This window comes from Gymnogyps californianus, chromosome 1 (genome assembly GCF_018139145.2).
Source record: "Gymnogyps californianus isolate 813 chromosome 1, ASM1813914v2, whole genome shotgun sequence".
In the NCBI taxonomy this organism is placed as follows: Eukaryota; Metazoa; Chordata; class Aves; order Accipitriformes; family Cathartidae; genus Gymnogyps; species Gymnogyps californianus.
The window spans coordinates 218943819-218963394 of record NC_059471.1 but is presented as its reverse complement, the minus strand read 5'-3'; the positions used below and the strand labels follow the sequence as shown (position 1 = coordinate 218963394).

General features: G+C 44.1%; 1 protein-coding gene across 1 annotated transcript in view; it reads left to right on the top strand.

The window, feature by feature from the left end:
• Window positions 1-3285: 3285 nt before the first annotated feature.
• The window catches only part of GOLGB1 (golgin B1), a 53959-nt gene continuing 37668 nt past the window's right edge, over window positions 3286-19576 (top strand). Inside the window, exons 1-8 of the mRNA XM_050915480.1 lie at window positions 3286-3328; window positions 7743-7880; window positions 9986-10082; window positions 10719-10871; window positions 11567-11719; window positions 15481-15633; window positions 18198-18320; window positions 18761-18874. Coding sequence (XP_050771437.1) covers window positions 9993-10082; window positions 10719-10871; window positions 11567-11719; window positions 15481-15633; window positions 18198-18320; window positions 18761-18874 — 786 coding nt within the window. The 5' untranslated portion in view covers window positions 3286-3328; window positions 7743-7880; window positions 9986-9992. The remainder of the gene's footprint in view (window positions 3329-7742; window positions 7881-9985; window positions 10083-10718; window positions 10872-11566; window positions 11720-15480; window positions 15634-18197; window positions 18321-18760; window positions 18875-19576) is intronic.

Genomic DNA, 19576 nt, shown 5'->3' with positions numbered 1-19576 from the left:
GAAGCTGCAGATAAACATTATTAAGACGATTAAAAATTGTTTGTGTTACTGAAATGTAGTGAGATACTAGCGTAACTGAGCCTTGAAAATTATCACCATTAATCCATTTATGAAGGACAGTGTATAAAGGAGATGGAGGGTTTCTATCTCTGTTAGATACCATTACTAAACATTCTTAAACTAAGAACTCAGTGTTACATTCAAAATCTTGTTTATGGACAAAGAGGAAATATACCTGACATAAAGAATCATAGGATGGTTTGGGTTGGAAGAGACCTTAAAGATCATCTAGTTCCACCCTCCCCACCATGGGCAGGGACACCTTCCACTAGACCAGGTTGCTCAAAGCCCCATCCAACCTGGCCTTGAACACTGCCAGGGATGGGGCATCCACAGCTTCTGGGGGCAGCCTGTTCCAGTGCCTCACCACCCTCACAGGAAAGAATTTCTTTCTAATGTATCTAAATCTACCCTCTTTCAGATTAAAACCGTTACCCCTCATCCTATCGCTTCACTCCCTAATAAAGAGTCCCTCCCCATCTTTCCTGTAGGCCCCTTTAGGTACAGGCAGGCTGCTATAAGGTCTCCCTGGAGCCTTCTCTTCTCCAGGCTGAACAACCCCAACTCTCTCAGCCTGTCTTCATAGGGGAGGCACTCCAGCCACCTGATCATCTTTGTGGCCCTCCTCTGGACCCACTTGAGCAGGTCCATGTCTTTCTTACATTGGGGGTCCCAGAGCTGGACACAGTACTGCAGGTGGGGTCTCACCAGAGCAGAGGGGGAGGATCACCTCCCTCGACCTGCTGGCCACACTTCTTTTGATGCAGCCCAGGATATGGTTGGCTTTCTGGGCTGTGAGCGCACATTGCCAGCCAACATTCAGTTTTTCATCCACCAATACCTGCAAGTCCTTCTCTGCAGGGCTGCTCTCAATCCACTCATTGCCCAGCCTGTATCCATGTTTGCAATTGCCCCAACCCAGGTGTAAGACCTTGCACTTGGCCTTGTTGAACTTCATGAGGTTCGCACGGGCCCACCTCTCAAGCCTGTCAAGGTCCCTCTGGATGGCATCTCTTCCCTCTAGACTATCAACCACACCACTTTACATATACATGTAAAGCCAAGAATTTATTGTTAGTATAATAGAAATTTTAACAGTCTAGTTCAAGAGTCACCATTAGTCTAGATCTAATTACAGAAAAGCAAAGAAAAATAATGTAGGTCGAGTACTTATATACAGGAAAGAAGTTGCACTAATAGCAATAATCCTATTAAAATTGCAACACATACACACACACTTAGTTTCTGTGCCTTTTGTGGTATTACACTCACCTGACTGCTGCTCCTCTGGATAGTAAGATCTGTGGTTCACTCCGATGTTTGCAGTGGGGGGGGTGTCATGGCAAGCTGTCAGCATCTGGAGTCCTTCACTGGGAGGAATGTGCTGTTCTTGTTAATGGTTTCCTCATCCTCTCTTCTTTTTTTTTTTCCTTCTCTTTCCTTCCACTTACACTCATGTATATATGTTTGCTAGCATAAATTTACACCTTTTTCTTTCTTTTTACATTTACATTTGAATTTACTCTGTGTGGTGCCCTGTATATATCTTAGATACGTTTATTTTGTTAGCCCTAAAACCAGTTTTGTCCAGCTCTGGGTCTGCATTTTGTTAACTAATCATTAGCTAGTTGTTTATAGCCATGGGGTCTCCAGCACAAAGCCTGTGCCCCATCTCTTATCATCCCATGTCTGTTCTCCTCTATGCCAAATCCTGTGTCTCCACTTCTCAAGACCTCAGCTGTTTTACCAGGCCTGTATTTCTCTACTCTACATCGGTGTGTTAGAGTTGTAAATATCTCATTCTACCTAGAATAACTGCTTGCTAATACTACCTATATAAAACCATGGTTGTACCACACAAGGATAAATAAGTAAAATAAATTAGCCATAGACACCTGATAATTAGAGAAATTGCTCTCACAGCTAAACCAAGTGAGACAAAGCTGCAGGCAGGTCATGAAAAATTCAGAGCAGGCCTGGCAAGCCTTAGTCCCGAGACCTTGCGAACTCAGTACAGAGCCTATGGCAATACCCTATGACAGGACTACATGGTCACATCAGAAGCAGGAATATGAGTGCATTCGAATGTATACGCTTACACGCGATGAAGACAGCCAGAAGGCAAGGGAGACTGTGCTGCTCAGACTTCATGAAGTCTTCATGAACTTTATGAAGTACAAAAAAGCCAAGTGCAAGGCCCTACACCTGGACTGGGGCAATCCCCAGTATGAATACAGACTAGGAGGTGAATGGATTGAGAGGAGGCCTGAAGAGAAGGACATGGGGATACTGGTAAACAAAAAATTGGACAGGACCAGCGATGTGCAATTTTAGCCCAGAAAGCCAACCGTGTCCTGGGCTGCATCAAAAGAAGCATGGCCAGCAGGTCAAGGGAGACGATTCTCGCCTTCTACTCCGCTCTTGGGTAACCCCACCTGGAGTACTGTGTCCAGCTCTGGGATCCCCAGTACAAGAAAGACATGGACCTGTTAGAACGGGTCCAGAGGCGGCCATGGAAATGGTGAGGGCCGGATCACCTCTCCTGTGAAGAAAGGCTGAGAGAGTTGCAGTTGTTTAGCCCAGAGGAGGCTCCAGAGAGACCTTACCGCAGCCTTTCAATATATAAAGGCAGCTTAGAAGAAAGATGGGAGACTTTTTACCAAGGCCTGTACTGACAGGACAAGGGGCAATGGTTTTGAACTGAAAGAAGGTAGGTTTAGATTGGACATCTCTAGAAGCATTCAAGGCCAGGTTGCATGGGGCTTTGAGCAACCTGACCTAGTGGAAGATGTCCCTGCCCATGTCAGGGGGGTTGGACTAAATGATCTTTAAAGGTCCCTTCTAACCCAAACCATTCTGTGACTCTGCAGCACCAACAGCCCTGCCCGCCACACCTCACCCCCCACAGACCACACGCACTGTGGCAGCCGCTGTCTCACCACACCCTTAAATAGGTCTCAGGCAGCCTCGGCTGATTGGTTGCTTCCTTGTTAGTGGGCGGGTCCCCAAACCCTACTCGGGATTGGTGGTTTTGTGCCATGTTGCAGGATAACCATGGCGCCGAGGCGGCTGCTTCGTCGCAATTAGCTGATGTTCACGTCTATCTTCGTGTCTCCGTAGCTGACTGGCTGTCCTCCTGCTGGGAGGCGGGGCCGCGCTGGAGGCGGAAGCTGCCGCGGCGTGTTCCGGTGCTGAGGTGGCTGGGGGCGGGACTGGTTCTACAGCAGCGGAGCGGACGCTGGTGCCGGCGGGTGCGGGTCGTCGGCAGGTGAGTGCCTCCCCTCCGCCTCTCGGTGTTGTCCTTCCGCTGTGTCTGGTCGGCGGGGTCGTCGCTGTCGCCCGGCTCTCGGCGGTGGTCCCAGACCGGGCTCCTTCCGCCGTGCAGCGCTGGGACACCGCTGCCAGCCCCGCTGGGAGCGGCTCTGCCGGCCTGCAGGGCCCAAGGAACCGGGGCGGGTTCGCAGCTTCTTGGGGTCCAGGGCGGTGAGGTGAGGAACAGCGGGGCGGGCTGAGCCGGCGGCCGTCCTCTCTATCCCGGGCTCCGTGGTCCAGCCCGGCCCGGCCCCACCACGCCGGTGCCTGCGCTGCGACTGTGCCGCCTTTCGCCGGCGGTATGACCGCGGTGCCCAGATGTGACCGGCAGCGGAGCCCGTCCTAGGAAGGTTTCTGCCTTGTGAGGCCCGCCGGAGGCCTTGCAGTCAACTAAGCTCTCGTCGGTAAATCTGCGGGACTGGCGGGGCAACCGTGCATTCCTGTAGCTGCATCGGTGCTGGCTTCCCCTGCCCTTGGTGGAAGGTTGTTGTTGGGTCCTGAGGCCTGGGACTGTGAGTGACAGCGGTGGTCGAGATCTGTTGCTCTCCTTTGATCCCTGTCTCTTTCAGAGCCCCTCTGCACAGTGTGAGAGGTTTGGTCCAGGGCTTGTGTACAGCAGCAATGCCTTCAATGCCTGTTTGCCTTCAAAAGAAAGGAAATGCAAAGAATTAAACTTAATTTATGTGTAATAAACTTATAATAGAATAAATTAGGGAAAAACACTGTCAAGTCTCTTCTCTGTGGCTGCTACCTAGAGATAGAAATGCATGGATTTATGCACTGCTTATTACTTGTATGCAGACTGTCCTATGACTAGTAATGGACTTGGGCTGTTTGGGTCAGTAAGGGAAGTATATTTCAGAGTAAAGGAGCCTCTTCTAGAGCACCGCTGGTAGTCCCAGTGTTCAAAGTAAAGTCTCACGAGCAAAAGTTCATTAGTCACAGGAATGCTGAGCAAAACATTATTTTAAACTACAGCCAGAACACAAACTATACTGGCTTACATCATGAACACAGTGCAGGTCTTTTGTGTTCTGCTATTAATTACAAAAATGGAAATCCGTACCAAAGTCAGTATGACCCTGGAAGAGCAATAGTCTTGCCTCTGAGAGCTGTACTGTTTACTTTATTTGGGTGAGGCAGTGGAACGCAGAATAACCTCTGTCCTTTTGTGTTTGTCTACTTCTGTTTATGAGAAATTGGTCAGCATTGTATAATGCTTTCCTGGTATAAGCTCAGAAGAAAATACGAAGTGCAAGCACCAGGGTATTCCTGCCATAAGTCCTTGAGGCTAATGCATAAGACAGCTACCGCCTCGTGTGTGGACTGTTGGCTTTGGGACAATATTTAAAGCTATGTTAGGCTTGTTCCTGGATTTATTCTCAGGGAGGGTTCAAAGAAGACTGAGCCAGGCTCTTTACAGTGGTGCCCAATGACAGGATGAGAGGCAATGAGTACAAACTGAAACACGGGAGGTTTCCTCTGAACATCAGGAAACACTTTTTTACTGTGTAGGTTACTGAGCACTGGCACAGGTTGCCCAGGGAGGTTGTGGAGCCTCTGTCCTTGGAGATATTCAAAAGTTGTTTGGACACAGTCCTGGGCAACTGGCTCTAGGTGGCCCTATTTGAGCAGGGAGGTTGGACCCAATGATCTCCAGAAGTTTCTTCTAACTTCACCCATTCTGTGATAAGATCCTCCCTGAGCCTTCTCTTTCTTGTCCTTCACTGAACTTGCTCCAACAAGTTCCCACCTTTCTTGTTCTGGGGAGCCCAGCGCTGGACACGGTACTCCAGATGTGGCCTCACCAGTGCTGAGTAGAGAGGAAGGATCACCTTCCTCCTGGCAATGCTCCTAATGCAGCCCAGGATGCTGTTGGCCTTTGCCGTGAGGGTGCATTGATGGCTTATGATCAGCTTATTGTCCACCATGATGCCCAGGTCCTTCTCTGCAGAGCTGCTTTCCAGCTGGTCTGCCTCCAGCATGTACTGGTGCATGGGGTTGTGCTTCCCCAGGTGCAGGAGTTCGCATTTCCCTTTGTTGAACTTCATGAGGTTCCTGTTGGCCCATTTCCCCAGCCTGTCCAGGTCCCTCTGGATGGCAGCACACCCATTTGTGGGGTATCAGCCACTCCTTCCAGTTTTGTGTCAGCTGCAAAGTTGCTGAGGGTGCACTCTGCAGTGATATCAGCCAGCTGCCTCTGCACTTCTGTGTGCATCCTGTCAGGCCCTGTGGACTTGTGTATGACCAGTTTGTGCTCCCTGGCCTGGTCCTCTTCCATGTACGGTAAGTCTTCTTTGCTCCAGACTTTCCATCAGGTGTCAGTGGACTGGGATTCCTGAAGCCTGGTCTTGCCACTCAAAACTGAGGGAAAGAAGAGAGTGAGTACCTCAGCCTTTTCTGTGGTCAGAGCCCCTGTCACATTTAGCAGGGGGCCCATGTTTTCCCTGGGCTTCCTTTTGCTGTTTATATAATTGTAGAGTCACTTTTCATTCCCCTTCACATCCCTTGCCATATTCATCTCACCTGAGAATGTAATTTAAAAGTGAGTTCAAAAGATGGGCATCTATAAGACTTGAGTTCAGGTTATTAAAGTCCATGCCTGTGCAAATAGGTGCAGACAGGCCTCTGTTCCTCTGTTTGCATTTTGAGCAGGCCAACTGTGAGCCAAGCCCAGCAAGGCATATTAGCTTGAGTTCAGTATCGGGTTAATGTAGCCAGCCTGGACAAAGGCCAGGGAATTTTTTCTCAACATAGTCCATGTACACATGCTTGAAATTGTAATGCCTGTAGCATGCAGATATGTGCTGAGCCCCATACATATTTCTGGTTACAATGGATGTCTGCAGATGCCTAGATTCTACTTTTTTCCATATTTCTAATACCACTTCTAATGATTCATCTATTCATTCTATCAGTCCTAAATCATGTTATCTTATATTACCGCATGTCACATCTCAACCACATATTGTGCATTTGTGACTTTAAGAAGCTGTGGCCTAATGCTCAATAGGAAGATCAGAGTCATCCTCTTCAAATATTGGTGACAGTCAGAAAGAGGCATTTTTGCATTTGGATGACTGTTTTCTAAAATGTGCTTTTACCACTGTGTCATGGTTTAACCCCAGCCAGCAGCTAAGCACCACACAGCCGCTTCCCCCTCCCCCTCCCAGTGGGATGGGGAGGAGGATCGGGAAAAAAAAGTAAAACTTGTGGGCTGAGATAAGAGCAGTTTAATAACTAAAGTAAAATTAAATATAATAGCAATTATAATAAAAATATAATAATTGTAATGAAAAGGAATATTAAAAAAAAAAAAAGAGAGAGAAATAAAATCCAAGAAAAAGACAAGTGATGCACAATGCAATTGCTCACCACCCACTGACTGATGCCCAAGCAGCGATCTGCCCCTCCCAGCCAACTCCCCCCAGTTTATATACTGAGCATGACATTCTGTGGTATGGAATATCCCTTTGGCTAGTTCGGGTCAGCTGTCCCAGCTATGCTCCCTCCCAACTGCTTGCACACCTGCTTGCTAGCAGAGCATAGGAAACTGAAAAGTCCTTGGCTTAAGATAAGCGCTACTTAGCAACAAGTAAACCATCAGCGTGTTATCACCATTATTCTCACACTAAATCCAAAACACACTGTACCAGCTACCAAGACGAAAATTAACTCTATCCCAGCCAACACCAGGACACACTGCCAAGACAGCAGATTCTGTTCCTCAGTGGGACGTTGTGGGGATGGTGGTTTACAAAACTATTATTGTTCTTATAATGAACCAGGGATTCCAGGTCTTTAAACGAGTCTTTTATATTACCAGCTTGGTGAACAGTTGATGTTGACAGAAGAAATTTCTCTAGTAGGAACTGTAAAGCTATACTATTCTGGAATTCCATGCCTCAGTCTCACCCGGGGCCAGCTGAGAAGTAAGCAAAGTACTAGTACTTTTTTTCACTGGCTATTGTATTGATACAGAATGTGGACCGTCCTGGCTTTCTGACAGTATGCTTCTTGAGTAGTTTCATCCTCTAGAACTCTTTGCAAGAGACTGTCTGAGGCCTGGCTTCTTGCCTCATGTCTTTTTGCTTCACTAACTGCTTCTCGAGTATTTTATTCTGTAGGCTGAAGAGGCTAAGCTCATGCCATACAGCATAAGAAACCAGTGCATGTCTCTGCAAGAACAGGAGAAATCCAGTTTCCCGAACAGGGAAGACTTTTCACTTTTTATGCGCATTGCAAATGACTGACGGTAGTAATCCAAAGTGTACTGTGTAGGATGAAGAATGGGCTTATTTCTTTACTGTGGGATGAATTATTTTCCTCTTTTTTTTTTTCTTTTTTTTTTTTCCCCTCTCTCCATCAAGAGTCTTGGTTCGTGCAACGTGTCAGTACTCAAGAGATAAAAAATAATGGTGTGAAGGACGTGTGTATGACGGCTCTGCCTTGGAACCCTCTTTACTACTGAATAAGCAGACCTATGAGCTACTCGGTGCATAAAAGAGGTTGGTGTTCACATGCCCTTTTCTGCTATTGATACTCTAATGTGCATTGTGACATTTTCTACTTCTGCAAAATCAGGTGGTTAGAAGGTGTGACTCGTACAGAAAAATAATGCACTACTGTTCTCTCCATTGTCAATATTTCCACACTTCAAGTGGCAATCTAAGAGAAAAGATTTGCTTACTAAGATAAAGGAGGTCAGGAGTCAGTGGATCGTTGTAGCCAGCTTTAGAAGCCTACTTCTAGCTAAACAGAGACATCTTGTCATATTAAAAGATTCCATTTGATGGAGATAATTATTGTAATGTAAACTTGATCTTATGGCTAATGTGAGTTTGCCTAGTTTCAGTTTGCACTGTTGGAGCTTCTTTTACGTTTGTACAAATTATTTTGCCATTTACAGGCATGGACATACAGTTGGGACAGATCTATAGCTTTTCTGTTAAGAGATAGTCAAGTGTCACATGTGACCTTTCTTCATAGAATGCTAGAATGATTTAGGTCTTAAGGGACCTTGGGAGTTCATTTGGTCAAACCCTCTGCTCTTGGCATGGCTAACTTCAAAGTTAGATCAGGTTGCTATGAGCCTATTCCAGTATTTTTTTTATCATCTTCCCTGTGCGTATATTTTTTTTTTCTGATTGAAATTTCTTATGCTGCAACTTGTGTCCACTGCCTCATGTCCATTTGCTGTGCACTTCGTAAGAAGTGTGTGGCTCTGTCTTTAGCTACCTAATAGGTGATTATAGGGAAGACAGCAATTATATCCCCCTCCTTACCCGCTGTTCTCAAGGCTGCACAAGCCCAGCATTCTTAGCCTCTCTGTATGTCTTACAATCCAACCCCCAGTCATCCTGGGGGCTTTCTGCTGTACTTGCTTCAGTTTGTCCTTGTCATTTTTGTGTATCAGGGAGCTTGAAAGTGGACACTGTACTTCAAATGTAGTCTTATAAGTGCTGAATAGAAAGGAATAATTGCTTCCCTCAACCTGCTGGCTGCAGTCTTACAACTCAGTATATAGTTTACCTTCTCTGCTGTGAGAGCACACTGCTGACTCATGTTGAGCTTATCCACCAGCATCCCTAGGTTGTCTCCTGCAACACAGTTTTACAGCCAGTTGGTCCCCAGCCTGTACTACTGCGTATGTTTGTTCCATCCCAGGTGTAGGGCTCTGTATTTGCCTTTTCTGAACTTCATGATATTTCTGTCTACCTGTTTCTCTAGCCTGTTGAGATCCCTCTGGTTGGCAGCTCTATACTTTGGCTTATCAACTGCTCATTAGAATTTGGTGAACTTACTAAGGTGGATTGCATCCCATTGCCTGGGTTAATAATGGAGAACTTAATCTGCCACTCTCCCCAAAATGGCAAGTTACGTATGGCTGGCTGGTACTGCTGCATTTTTCTGGTTCCTCACCTCCACTTGCTGGATAAGTTTGGCTTCTGAATTTCAAGGAAAGGAAAGAAGGTATGCTAAGCAGCAGCCAGGAATATATGCCCTCTCCAGACTATTCCCCTATGTCAAGGTCCTGTCCTGTCACATATGTGACATGCAGAGGTCTCACCATCTCACTAATGTGACACACTTGCATCTACTTAACAAACGTCAGGGCTGAGTTCACCATACCCACTACTTATTAACAGAAAGCTTCTTTTATGTATTTACAGGCCATGTTTGGCCTGTAAAGAAGTGACTTCATTTAAGAATCACTTACTCTTTTTTTTTTTTTTTTTTTTTTGAGTAAACTGAACAGATCATGGTTCTGTAATGTCATTGTTAAGAAAGATCAAGAATGAACTATGAGGGTGACTTGAAATCTGGTATAAAAATATATTTTTCAATCATACATGTAGAGTGGTGAAGGTATATTCATGTGTCTTACCAGCACATCCTCTGCTTTTGTGTTCAGAGGGTCTGGCTGCTTTTGTTGACATGATTGTTTCTTTATTCCTGAGATTTTGCTTTGGCTTTTCTCTCTTGGCAGAGGAGACATATTCCCTGTAAGCCTGGTCACCTCTATAACATTAGAGATCAGCATGAAGGGATGCTTATTCTTCTTAGCAGTTTTAACTCTGTAACTGTATTCTGACTCTTTGTTTTGTTTTAGGCTGAAGATGCTGAGCCGTTTGTCAGGTTTAGCAAGTACTGTTTTACAAGAGCTGTCAGGTGATGATGGAGATGCAGTTACTGAATCCTCTATTGCTGTAAGTACAGTGTTATCTAAAGACTTTCAGATCTTATTGAGAGTTAGTTTGGGGAATGTCAGTCATTTGGCTGCAGTGAGAACTGTTTCCTGCTTCTTCATTGCTGAGCACTAGCCTGAGCTGTCATTCCACTGTGCTGCTCCTATATTCCTGACCTCTTAAGTTAGCACTTTTGTGGGGCAGACCGTAATCTCCTTAGTTTCCACATCTCAAGGTGATCCTAGAAAACAAACTAGAATTAGGGTGAAGAAAGACTTTTAAGAGTACTAATGATTTTGTGTAGCAGAAAGGGGAACTCCACATGATTGGGTGACAGTGGAAGGCTTGATCTGTATGTTGCCTTTTGGTACTTGAGACAGTGGATAGTGTGTGAGTGGTAGAATCTCTCTGGTGCCACTCATTTCAGATTTACTCATGTCATGTTCAGCAAAGGTGCTTTTTTTTGTGTATTGGCTCATGGGTATCCTGAGCTTTCCTCCTGGTTTCACCTAATTGTGTATAGTTCTATAGGCTACATGAAATGCTTGCAAGGAACAGATTGCAGCATTTAGGAGTGGAGCTGAAGATATCATTTGGATGCTATGCTGCAGTCTGGTTAGACTTTTTTCCTCCAGAGCACTCGTTTCACTGTTTCAGGTACAAGCTTTAGAGCCAGAAACAGAAAGCATGGAGGAGGCACCTGAGGAACTATTGGAGCGCCTAGCCCAAACAGAAAAACTGGTTGTTCAGCTGAAGGATTTGATCCGAGAAAAGGATGCTCTGCTCCAGCAAAAAGAAACTGTACTCAAGGTATCATTTCTTTCACCGGGGACCTGGGAGCAAGAGTAAAATGCTGCTTCAGCTTTCTGTGCAAGCCGTTCTCTGGTTTCTTTTGAACATTTGAGACACCTGCACTACTGAATGCATCAATTCCAGAGAATTATTGGAATCCAAAGAATGGACCCTAATCCAAGAGATGTAGGATAGCTTCTGTTCATTTTACTTAGAGGTAATTCCTTCTAGAGTAGGTAAGTTATGTCCAAGTTATGTAGCATTTTGTCTTGGAGCTCCTCAAGGCCCGTGCAGATTCCTGGTGACTCTAATAAAATACTAATATCTTTTGTGTGAGGATTTTCTTTCCCCACTTCAGAGTGTTTGAGACACAAAGTAGGCTGTGCTGCAGTCACCCAGCCGTCCAGTGGTTTTATGGCACATAACCAAAGATACGTATTGCATACGCTGAGGCATGACATGAGAGAAAGTGGAGTTACTTGAGATAGTGTTGAGGGACTGCATATACTAGAGGAAGTCAAACTGAGTTTGTACTAACTGCTAGGAGAAGTCCCTTGAGTGATCTATCCCTTGAAGAGAAAGTACTAGAGCAGAAGCTAACTATTTTGCTGTGTATAGTGTTTCAGAGCAAATTTATAACTTTTCCAAGTGGTGCTTTCAGGGAGATAGCACTGGTATTTTAAGTGCAGTCAGTTTGTATTCTTCTTTTACAGGAAGAGCGAGAGGCTGCAGATGCTAAGCTGATGAAGCTTAAACTTCAGGCCAAAGCCAAACTGGCCTCTCTGAACAAACGCATTGAGGAGCTGACAGAGAAAGGATCGCCATTGCCTGCACAGACCTTATCAGAAGAGCAAGCGTATCCCAAGGTTGGGAGAACAGGGCTACTTAAAAGATGTTAACCTCTACTGATAATCTGGTGCCACTCTACATTTTAGGTCCCAGTGAGCTAGCAGGTCCTATCTCTCTTGTTAGCAGGACATTCATAGTTCCAGCAAGGCTGTCTATGCTGTAGGAAGCTGGTCTGTCCAGCTTCCTTGTACTGCAGATGCCCTTGGAGTGCACAACTTGATCTCCTCAAGGGTATGGGCCAGTTTCATTTTGCATACCTTCAGTAATCTGTTGTAGCTAAGTTCTTTCCTGCAGAAATCACATGTGTATCTGAGCTGTAAGTTTCAAAATGTTATCTGTCGTGTGAGTACAGCAAAGGAGAGGGAAGGTTGGCTGAAATACAAGAACAAGGAGGTAAAGAGGTCATTAAAATTAAAAGGCAGTAACTTAAATGTAAATTTTTTTTTTTTTTTTTCCAGCCATGTGGCTTCCTGTGCCACCACAAAGTTTTATGGTTAACAAGCCATAATTGTGTAAAGCTAGGTAAAAAATGAGGGGGAAGTGTCCTGTACCAAGACATTAAAGAAGCTATTAGCTACTAGCTAGAAACTCCCATCAGAGCTGGTAGTTTTTGAAAACTTAAAATTGTTTAGCTGACCACATAGTTTTCTTTAAAGAGTTAGTGATATTAGGCAAGGGAAATGTGATAGAAGTCCAAACAGATTGCAGGACATCAGATGATGTTCATTAAACCAGAGAAGATAAGGGTTATTTGAAACATTGAAAAAAAAAATTTGAAAGATTATAGGAAACATTAAAGGGTGATTATGAGAGCTGTCACGTGAGAGGTCACTACTAATGGAGTAAAGATTGGTTCCATGACTTGTACTTACTATTTTGGATGGATGGCATCATAAAATCATAGAAATGTGCTACTGTAATTCACTTTACAAAACAATCTTGAGAATCTTTCTCAATGCAAAGCAGCATTTGTTTTTCATACAGGAAGAATTGGATGATCTTGAGGAATGACATAATATAAAAATAAAGCAAAATTGAACAAGTGCAAGATTAAGCACTTGTGGTATCCTGCCACTATATACTGCAAGGCCATGAAAAAAATCCCCTGGCTGCAGAGGACAGTGAATGCCCTGGAGGCTGTTTAGCTATGTCACTTCACATTGCTGTTGTGCTGCTGAGGCTTTTTTTAGCTTATTCATATGTAGCATGTGTAGACCTGTGTGCTGTTACATTACTTTTTGTTGATTTACTGTTACAGACTAATGACTGTTCTTGCTTCAGAATTAAATTTATCAGTTGAAGAAGGCAAAATGAGAGAAAGCTTATCATCAGTTAATCAGTGTGATGTAGATTTTAAAAAGAGGCCTAGTCTTTTTTAGGTAAGGCAAACAGTTATCCTTCCAACTATTGTACTAAGAGTGGGAAGGCCTCATGTGGAGTCTTGTCATGTTCTGTTCACTTGGAATTAGGAAAGATAAATTCTGAGAGCAGCAAGAGACTTTCCATTCTCCCGTCACGTTAGTAGCTGCTTTCACTAGACACTCAAAATGGCTTGGCTGTTTAGTCAACCAAAGGTGGAGAGGAAACTGCACTTCTTTCTACAGTTTTATGAGGAAGGTAAGCACCAAGAAAGTGGGAGAACTGTTAAAGTGAAAGGACAGTACTGACAGGTGAATGGATGGGTGTAAATTAGCCATTAAGAAAAATGGCCTTCTAATTAGAGGAGTGAGGTCTTGATACAGTCTCCAGTGGAAATGGTGTGGACCAGAGCCTTATTGGTTTTGGGTTAGAACATCATTTAAGATAAATGATGTTAGGGCAGTTACCTGCAGTATTATATATTTGACGCAGAAGGCATTTTCTAGATACTTTCTTGTAAGGTTAGACGTACTGAGAAGCTACAAATTCCTTTATTTATTTATAATTATTTCCCCAAGTAGTTGCTGTCTTGGGTAATGGTGGTATTTCCTAGACAGATACCCTCTCATTTGAAGATGAAAAATTTAGATTAGGATTGCATTTTGTGCTGAGGTATTGAACATTAGTGGTTCCTTTTGGAAATCATGAGGGATAAGTATAGCAAAGGGCTTTTTTTTCCTCCCCATGATGGGGGGCCCCATGGGAAGGCTGTATTTTATGTATCTAGTTGGTACTATTACTTTCTGGGCTTTTAACAGAGTGCCTCATTTTCAGGAGAATCGAAATATCAGCTTGTATCTTTCTGTTAAGTAGTTGGTATTTGTATACAGAACAATTGAGGCTCCTCGTAAACTTTTAAAGTGGGGAAACACAAATTATGTTCAGATTTAAGTTTATACATTTTGGAAAAACATGATATTTGAAAGCTTGAGCTCTGGGAACTGTGTGGCTGTGCTACTGTCCTTAATTGTGGTACTCCATGTAGTGGCCAGTGTGCAAGGACTTTATCAGAAGCTTTTCCAAATCCAACTGTAAATATAAATCCTGAAAGCTAATCCCAAGTAAGCAAACTAATCCACCCGTCTTTTCCCCCAGCAACTGCTTTGCCCCAGCCTTATAAATGATGTATATCCCTGGCTTCTTAAAGCTTCCTGCACTTTTGCTGTTTCTTTTTTTTCCCTGTTCTACTTCTAAGCTGAAGTGCAATTAAAGCTTTCCTTGTCTGTCTATTCTACCTGCTTCCAAAGACCTTGTTTGTAGGTGACAGATCTTTTGAGGAACAGTAGCTTCTTACTTATTCTTATTACACTGACTTATAAGTCCTTCTAAAAGCCTTCATAAATTTTTCGGAATGGGTTTAAAGGACTAAAATACTCTGTAGACTCCATATGTTATTGGTGATCTTTGATGCAATACCTGTAACAAGGAAAAGGAAAGGGATACATTTTGTATGTATTCAGTCAAAAACCCCCAGCACTAAGTGCTTGAAGTAGTTGGGAGTGCTGAGATGATGACAACAGAAGGATGTTTTTCCTGCTTCTCAGTGACAGTGTTGATATGCTGGACCTCATATCTGACTCTGTGTTAAGTAGGTGTACAACTGTGGTATTAGAGAATTGCCTGCCATACAGATGGTCTTTGAGAGACAAAAAAAGAGTGCAGGTGTAGCGTGCTAGTATATCTGAGTAGACATAGCCTAAGCACGTGTTTTATGTGAAATGTTGTCTGAGTTTAAATTTCATGGTCATAAACAGAGGATTTTAGTGCCTCAGAGTGGAGTAGAACTGATGATTGTTTGCATGTTCCCTTTGCTTATTTCTGACAGGTTCATTGCTATAAATCCCTTTATTCTAAAGAGATTTCCATGGGCATTTTCTGTAGTCTAGAATGTTTAATGTCTGCCCCTTTGTCATGTGGAGAATATTCTTCTGTTGCTAATTTAAAAATGTTTCATTTCTGGTATTAGAGAAATCTGTGAAATTAAAAAGCCTCACAAATCAAGGTGGTCATTGTAGATTATGTATTATATTTTATTTAATAATGATTTACCTTAGTTTATATGGTAAGCATTCATGGACAATTAGCTGTTCCAAAGTGATTTGACAGTTCCCAATTAAAGACATCTTGTCCATATCTACACAGAAATAGGGAAAATAGTTACTTAACATAGGACAACTTAATTTAAAGAAACAAAGAAATTGTAAAGTTAAGAAATTAAGAAATGTAGTAGAAATAAACATCTGGTTAGGAGTCAAGAGTGCAGTAGCATTCTAATTTTTTTTTTAATTGACCAGTAATACTGATCAGTTTACTTTCTTCTGTTTCTTTTCTTCCCACTTCTTTCCTCTTGCAATGTCAGAATAGCCAAAATACAAGTGAAGGGCATAGAGAGGAAGCCGAAGCACTAAAAGAGCAGCTCAGGGAGCGAGAGGAGACTGTTCAGGATCTGAAGGAACAGCTGGCTCTAGCCAAAGTGAATCTGAAAGATGCTGAAATCAAGTATGCAACACAGGTACAGAAAAATTTTTCTATTCATCAGTCTGTCTGTGTGTCTGTGTTTCCCACCCCACCACTTACACTGGTGTGATAGAATAGAATAGTTCAGCTGGAATGGACCTACAATGATCGTCTAGTCCAACTGCCTGACCAATTCAGGGCTGACCAAAAGTTAAAGCATATTATGAAGGGCATTGTCCAAATGCCTCTTAAACACTGACAGGCTTGGGGCATTGACCACCTCTCTAGGAATCCTGTTCCAGTGTGTGACCACCCTCTTGGTAAAGATACGTTTCCTAATGTCAAGTCTGAACCTCCCCTGATGCAGCTTTGAACCATTCCAATGCATCTTGTCACTGGATAATTTAAGAGAGACAGTTGTTCCTGAGGACATGCTGCTGCTAGGGAATATGTCTAAATCCTGCAGCCTGACAGAGGCAAGGTTGCCAAAGCTCCATGCCCCCCAGTCCAGCCAGTAGCATGGCTGAGAATGTATTCCCAGCAGGTGCGCATGTACAACTCCTGTATACATATATAGATGGCCAGCCACATAGATAACACAGGCAGAAGCACCTACCACTCACATGAACACAAATAGCGCCAACAGCCTCACCCTGTTCCCCTCTATGGCAGCTCAGATGAGAGAATAGTAAGAATATATACAGATGTACATTGTGGATCTCACCAACAGCTGTGCTTAGACACTCAGTCTGCCCAGTAACTGGCCCCTGGATCCAAGTCTCCCCAGTTGCTGGCATGTGGACATGCAAAGCCCCAGGGCCCGCAGCTCCACGCCAGCTGCTGGTACAGACCCATTGCTCACACACACATGTGCACAGAGCTGGCTGGGACTCCCCTGGTCCCTCCAATAGCCAATCCCCCTGTGTGGCCTTGCTTTTAGAAAAATGTGCACATTAGTGCACACATGCACCCACACACACACACCTACCACCACCACACTTGACCAGGGCTCCCCTGCCTCCTTCAGTAGCAACCCCCTGTGGTCTTATCCTTAGAGAGAGAGACACACATGTGCATGCACCCTGCCCAGGACTCTCCTGGTCCCTCTGGTAGCCAACCTCCCTGTATTCTCACTCTTAGAGACACACAGGCATGCACATGCAGACAGCTGACCAGGACTCCCCTGGTCTCTCTAGTAGCCAGCTCCCTTAGAGATTCACGTATACACAAAAGCAGGTCTCATCCTTAGAGACCCCCAAGACCCTGTGGTCTCTGGCAGCTGGCCAGAACTCCCCTGGTCCATCCAGTAGCCAAGTCTGCCTGTGATCTCACCCTTGGGCACCATCCCCCCTCTGTCCTGGCTCCCAGGCTACTTCACCTACTTGCCAGCTAGTCTGGCTTGATATTTGCTAGTGATCATACATTCACTTGCACGCTCGCACTTTTTCAAGTTTCTGGCACCATGTACACACAGGCCCTCTGACCTGTGGTCCCGCTGCAGTTGCTGGCACTTAAGTTCACTTGCTCTAATCTCTGCAGTTGCTGGCACCGTGATCACACAGACCCTTTGACCCACAGTCTGATTCCAGTTACTAGCACTTAGACCCACACAGAAATGCACACCGAATAGAGACCCCCTCCCACAATGAAAGAGTTAGAAGTGGTGTTTAGTAAGAAGACAGGACAGACTGCTGATCTGTCTGGTCAGGTGCATGGCAAGACAAGCATATTGAGCAGCCACTGTCTACACAACTGGCCTTTTTTAATTCCCTTATCCTCTATTTTTTCGTTTTTGTTCCTCCCCAAATCACCTAGGTCCGTCAATTTCCCTGCCTTTAGTTCCTCCTCTAAACATTCCATAAGTCTTTTGCAATCCCAAAATGCTCTTCACCTGTGTCCTATAATATATCCTGTACCCCTAGGCAGTAACCACCCTTGGTGCAAAAGGTGCTCTGCAGTTAAAGTCATCTTAATGAGTTTCACACTTGGACAATGGGACTGATGGCTCTCTGAGGAGGATGAGAACAGCCCCTGGGAGGGCCTGGACAGCGTGTCCCTTCCTCCGAGTCAGAATTTGGGTTCTTCCCTGCCTGCCATTGCTGTTCTGTGATAGGGTTTGGAATAGCTGGGGCAGAGTATTCTTTCAGCTCCCAGACCTGCCATTGCTTCTCTGTGTTCTTCTGTGGATGTGCAGAGGAGCTTTTTATCGCATAATGTAACAGCTGTTATGTTACATTGTATTTATTTATGGAAAGATTTTTGTTAATACTCTGAATTGCAGGTTTAGCTTTTGATCTGTGAATTGGACTGCATCCGATACAAATAAAAACTCAGAAGTTTTATGAACTTGTAATTATATAGTAATCATATCTTTTATCATTCTGCGTATTTGTAGATGAAATTCTATGGTTTTTGCTTTCTGGGATCTGAAATATTATCAGTTAATATGTATGTATTAGTAGGATTAAGATACCATTTGACCAAGGTGACATATAGGATTATCAAGCTGAAGACCTCATCACACATGTAATATGCTGGTGCATGTTGAAAGCAAGCCTGTATGTCTGTTAAGCTCATAACCTTCTTGGTTTTTTTTTATTTTGTGGCTTATGTTTTCAGCTGAGCTCCCTACAGGAGGTGATTCAAGAGAAGGAAGCTCTCCTGGAAGAGCAGGTTCACCAGCACCAAGCTGAATTGCTCAAGATAGTGGCCCAGTCAGATCTGGAAGTAGAGATGCAGCAGGTATATTTGATATAATAATGTTGTTATGGGAGGAGAAAGGAAAAGAAATTTTACTGGTCTGAAGACACCCTGAGAGAGCAGTTCTCATCAAAGTAACTCTGAAGGGGTGAGAAGAGGTACGATTTGATTGTTTGGGGGGTTTTGGGATGCTAGTTTGGACTTTCAGAGTCCTAGCTTCAATCTGCTGATTTGCTATCAGCTGAAAAGAAGGAACAGTTAAAAAGAAGTATTACATTATTGTGCTCCAGTTCCCTATTTGTGAAACAATGGTGAGCTCTTCCTACTGCACCAGGGCTCCAGAATAAGAGTCAACAAAAATGAAGTTATTCAGGCTATTAAAGTAACTGTGTTATGAAAACTAGGTGTATGGATGAAACCAGGAAATCTAGCCTTCTTATGTTAGCCTCCCAGATACTGATATAGCGCTATCTCTCTCACAGAACCTGCGTACACTTCAGAGAAAACTAGAGGAGCAGGAAGCAGCTCTGCTAGGACGAACTCAGGTGGTAGAACTGCTGCAGCAGGAATTACGTACTGCTGAACAACAAAACCAGGTACCTTTTCATGCTTTGCTTATTGCCTTATTCTCATGTGTAAATGGTGGATGGGGCCTTTGTCAGTAGCTCAGAAGTTACCAGATTAGCTTATTTCTGGCACCAGGTTTCCAGCACAAAATCAGCTGGGAGGCTCCCTCAGGTCAGGTTTTAGAGCTGCAGGTCTGTATGCATAGCTTATAGTAGGTCCAGCCAAACAACAGGGATAGGGACGCTGCAGCAGCCATCTCTAGTGACCCAGATTCTGGGCAGGTGGACAGGGACAAAATCTATCCATACTCCATGCTGCTGAGTGATACATTCAAAGCCATCAAATACACAACGCTTCGCCTCAGACAAAAGTGCCTAACGCAGTGCTGCTGTAGCTACGCTGTTTCTGGACTGCAGTATCCAGATCAGAGCATAAACAGATATTCTTTCATATGTCTTGCTGAGAACTTGCTAATATGATGACACAGCTTCTGGAGTGGTATTGGCTCTCAATCATTTTGGAGCGTGAAGTGAATGAGATCAAGTCTGTGCATACATGACTATATATACATGTGCCCCATGAGACAGGGTTTAGTACGCAATCTCTTAAAAGGCTTGTTTGCAGATATAGGATGTGTATTTTTAACTTTTTTCCCAATATCTGAACAATCTCCAGCCAATCTAGTGCTGAACCTCACTTTGATAACTTTTACACACTTATGCACCACTATT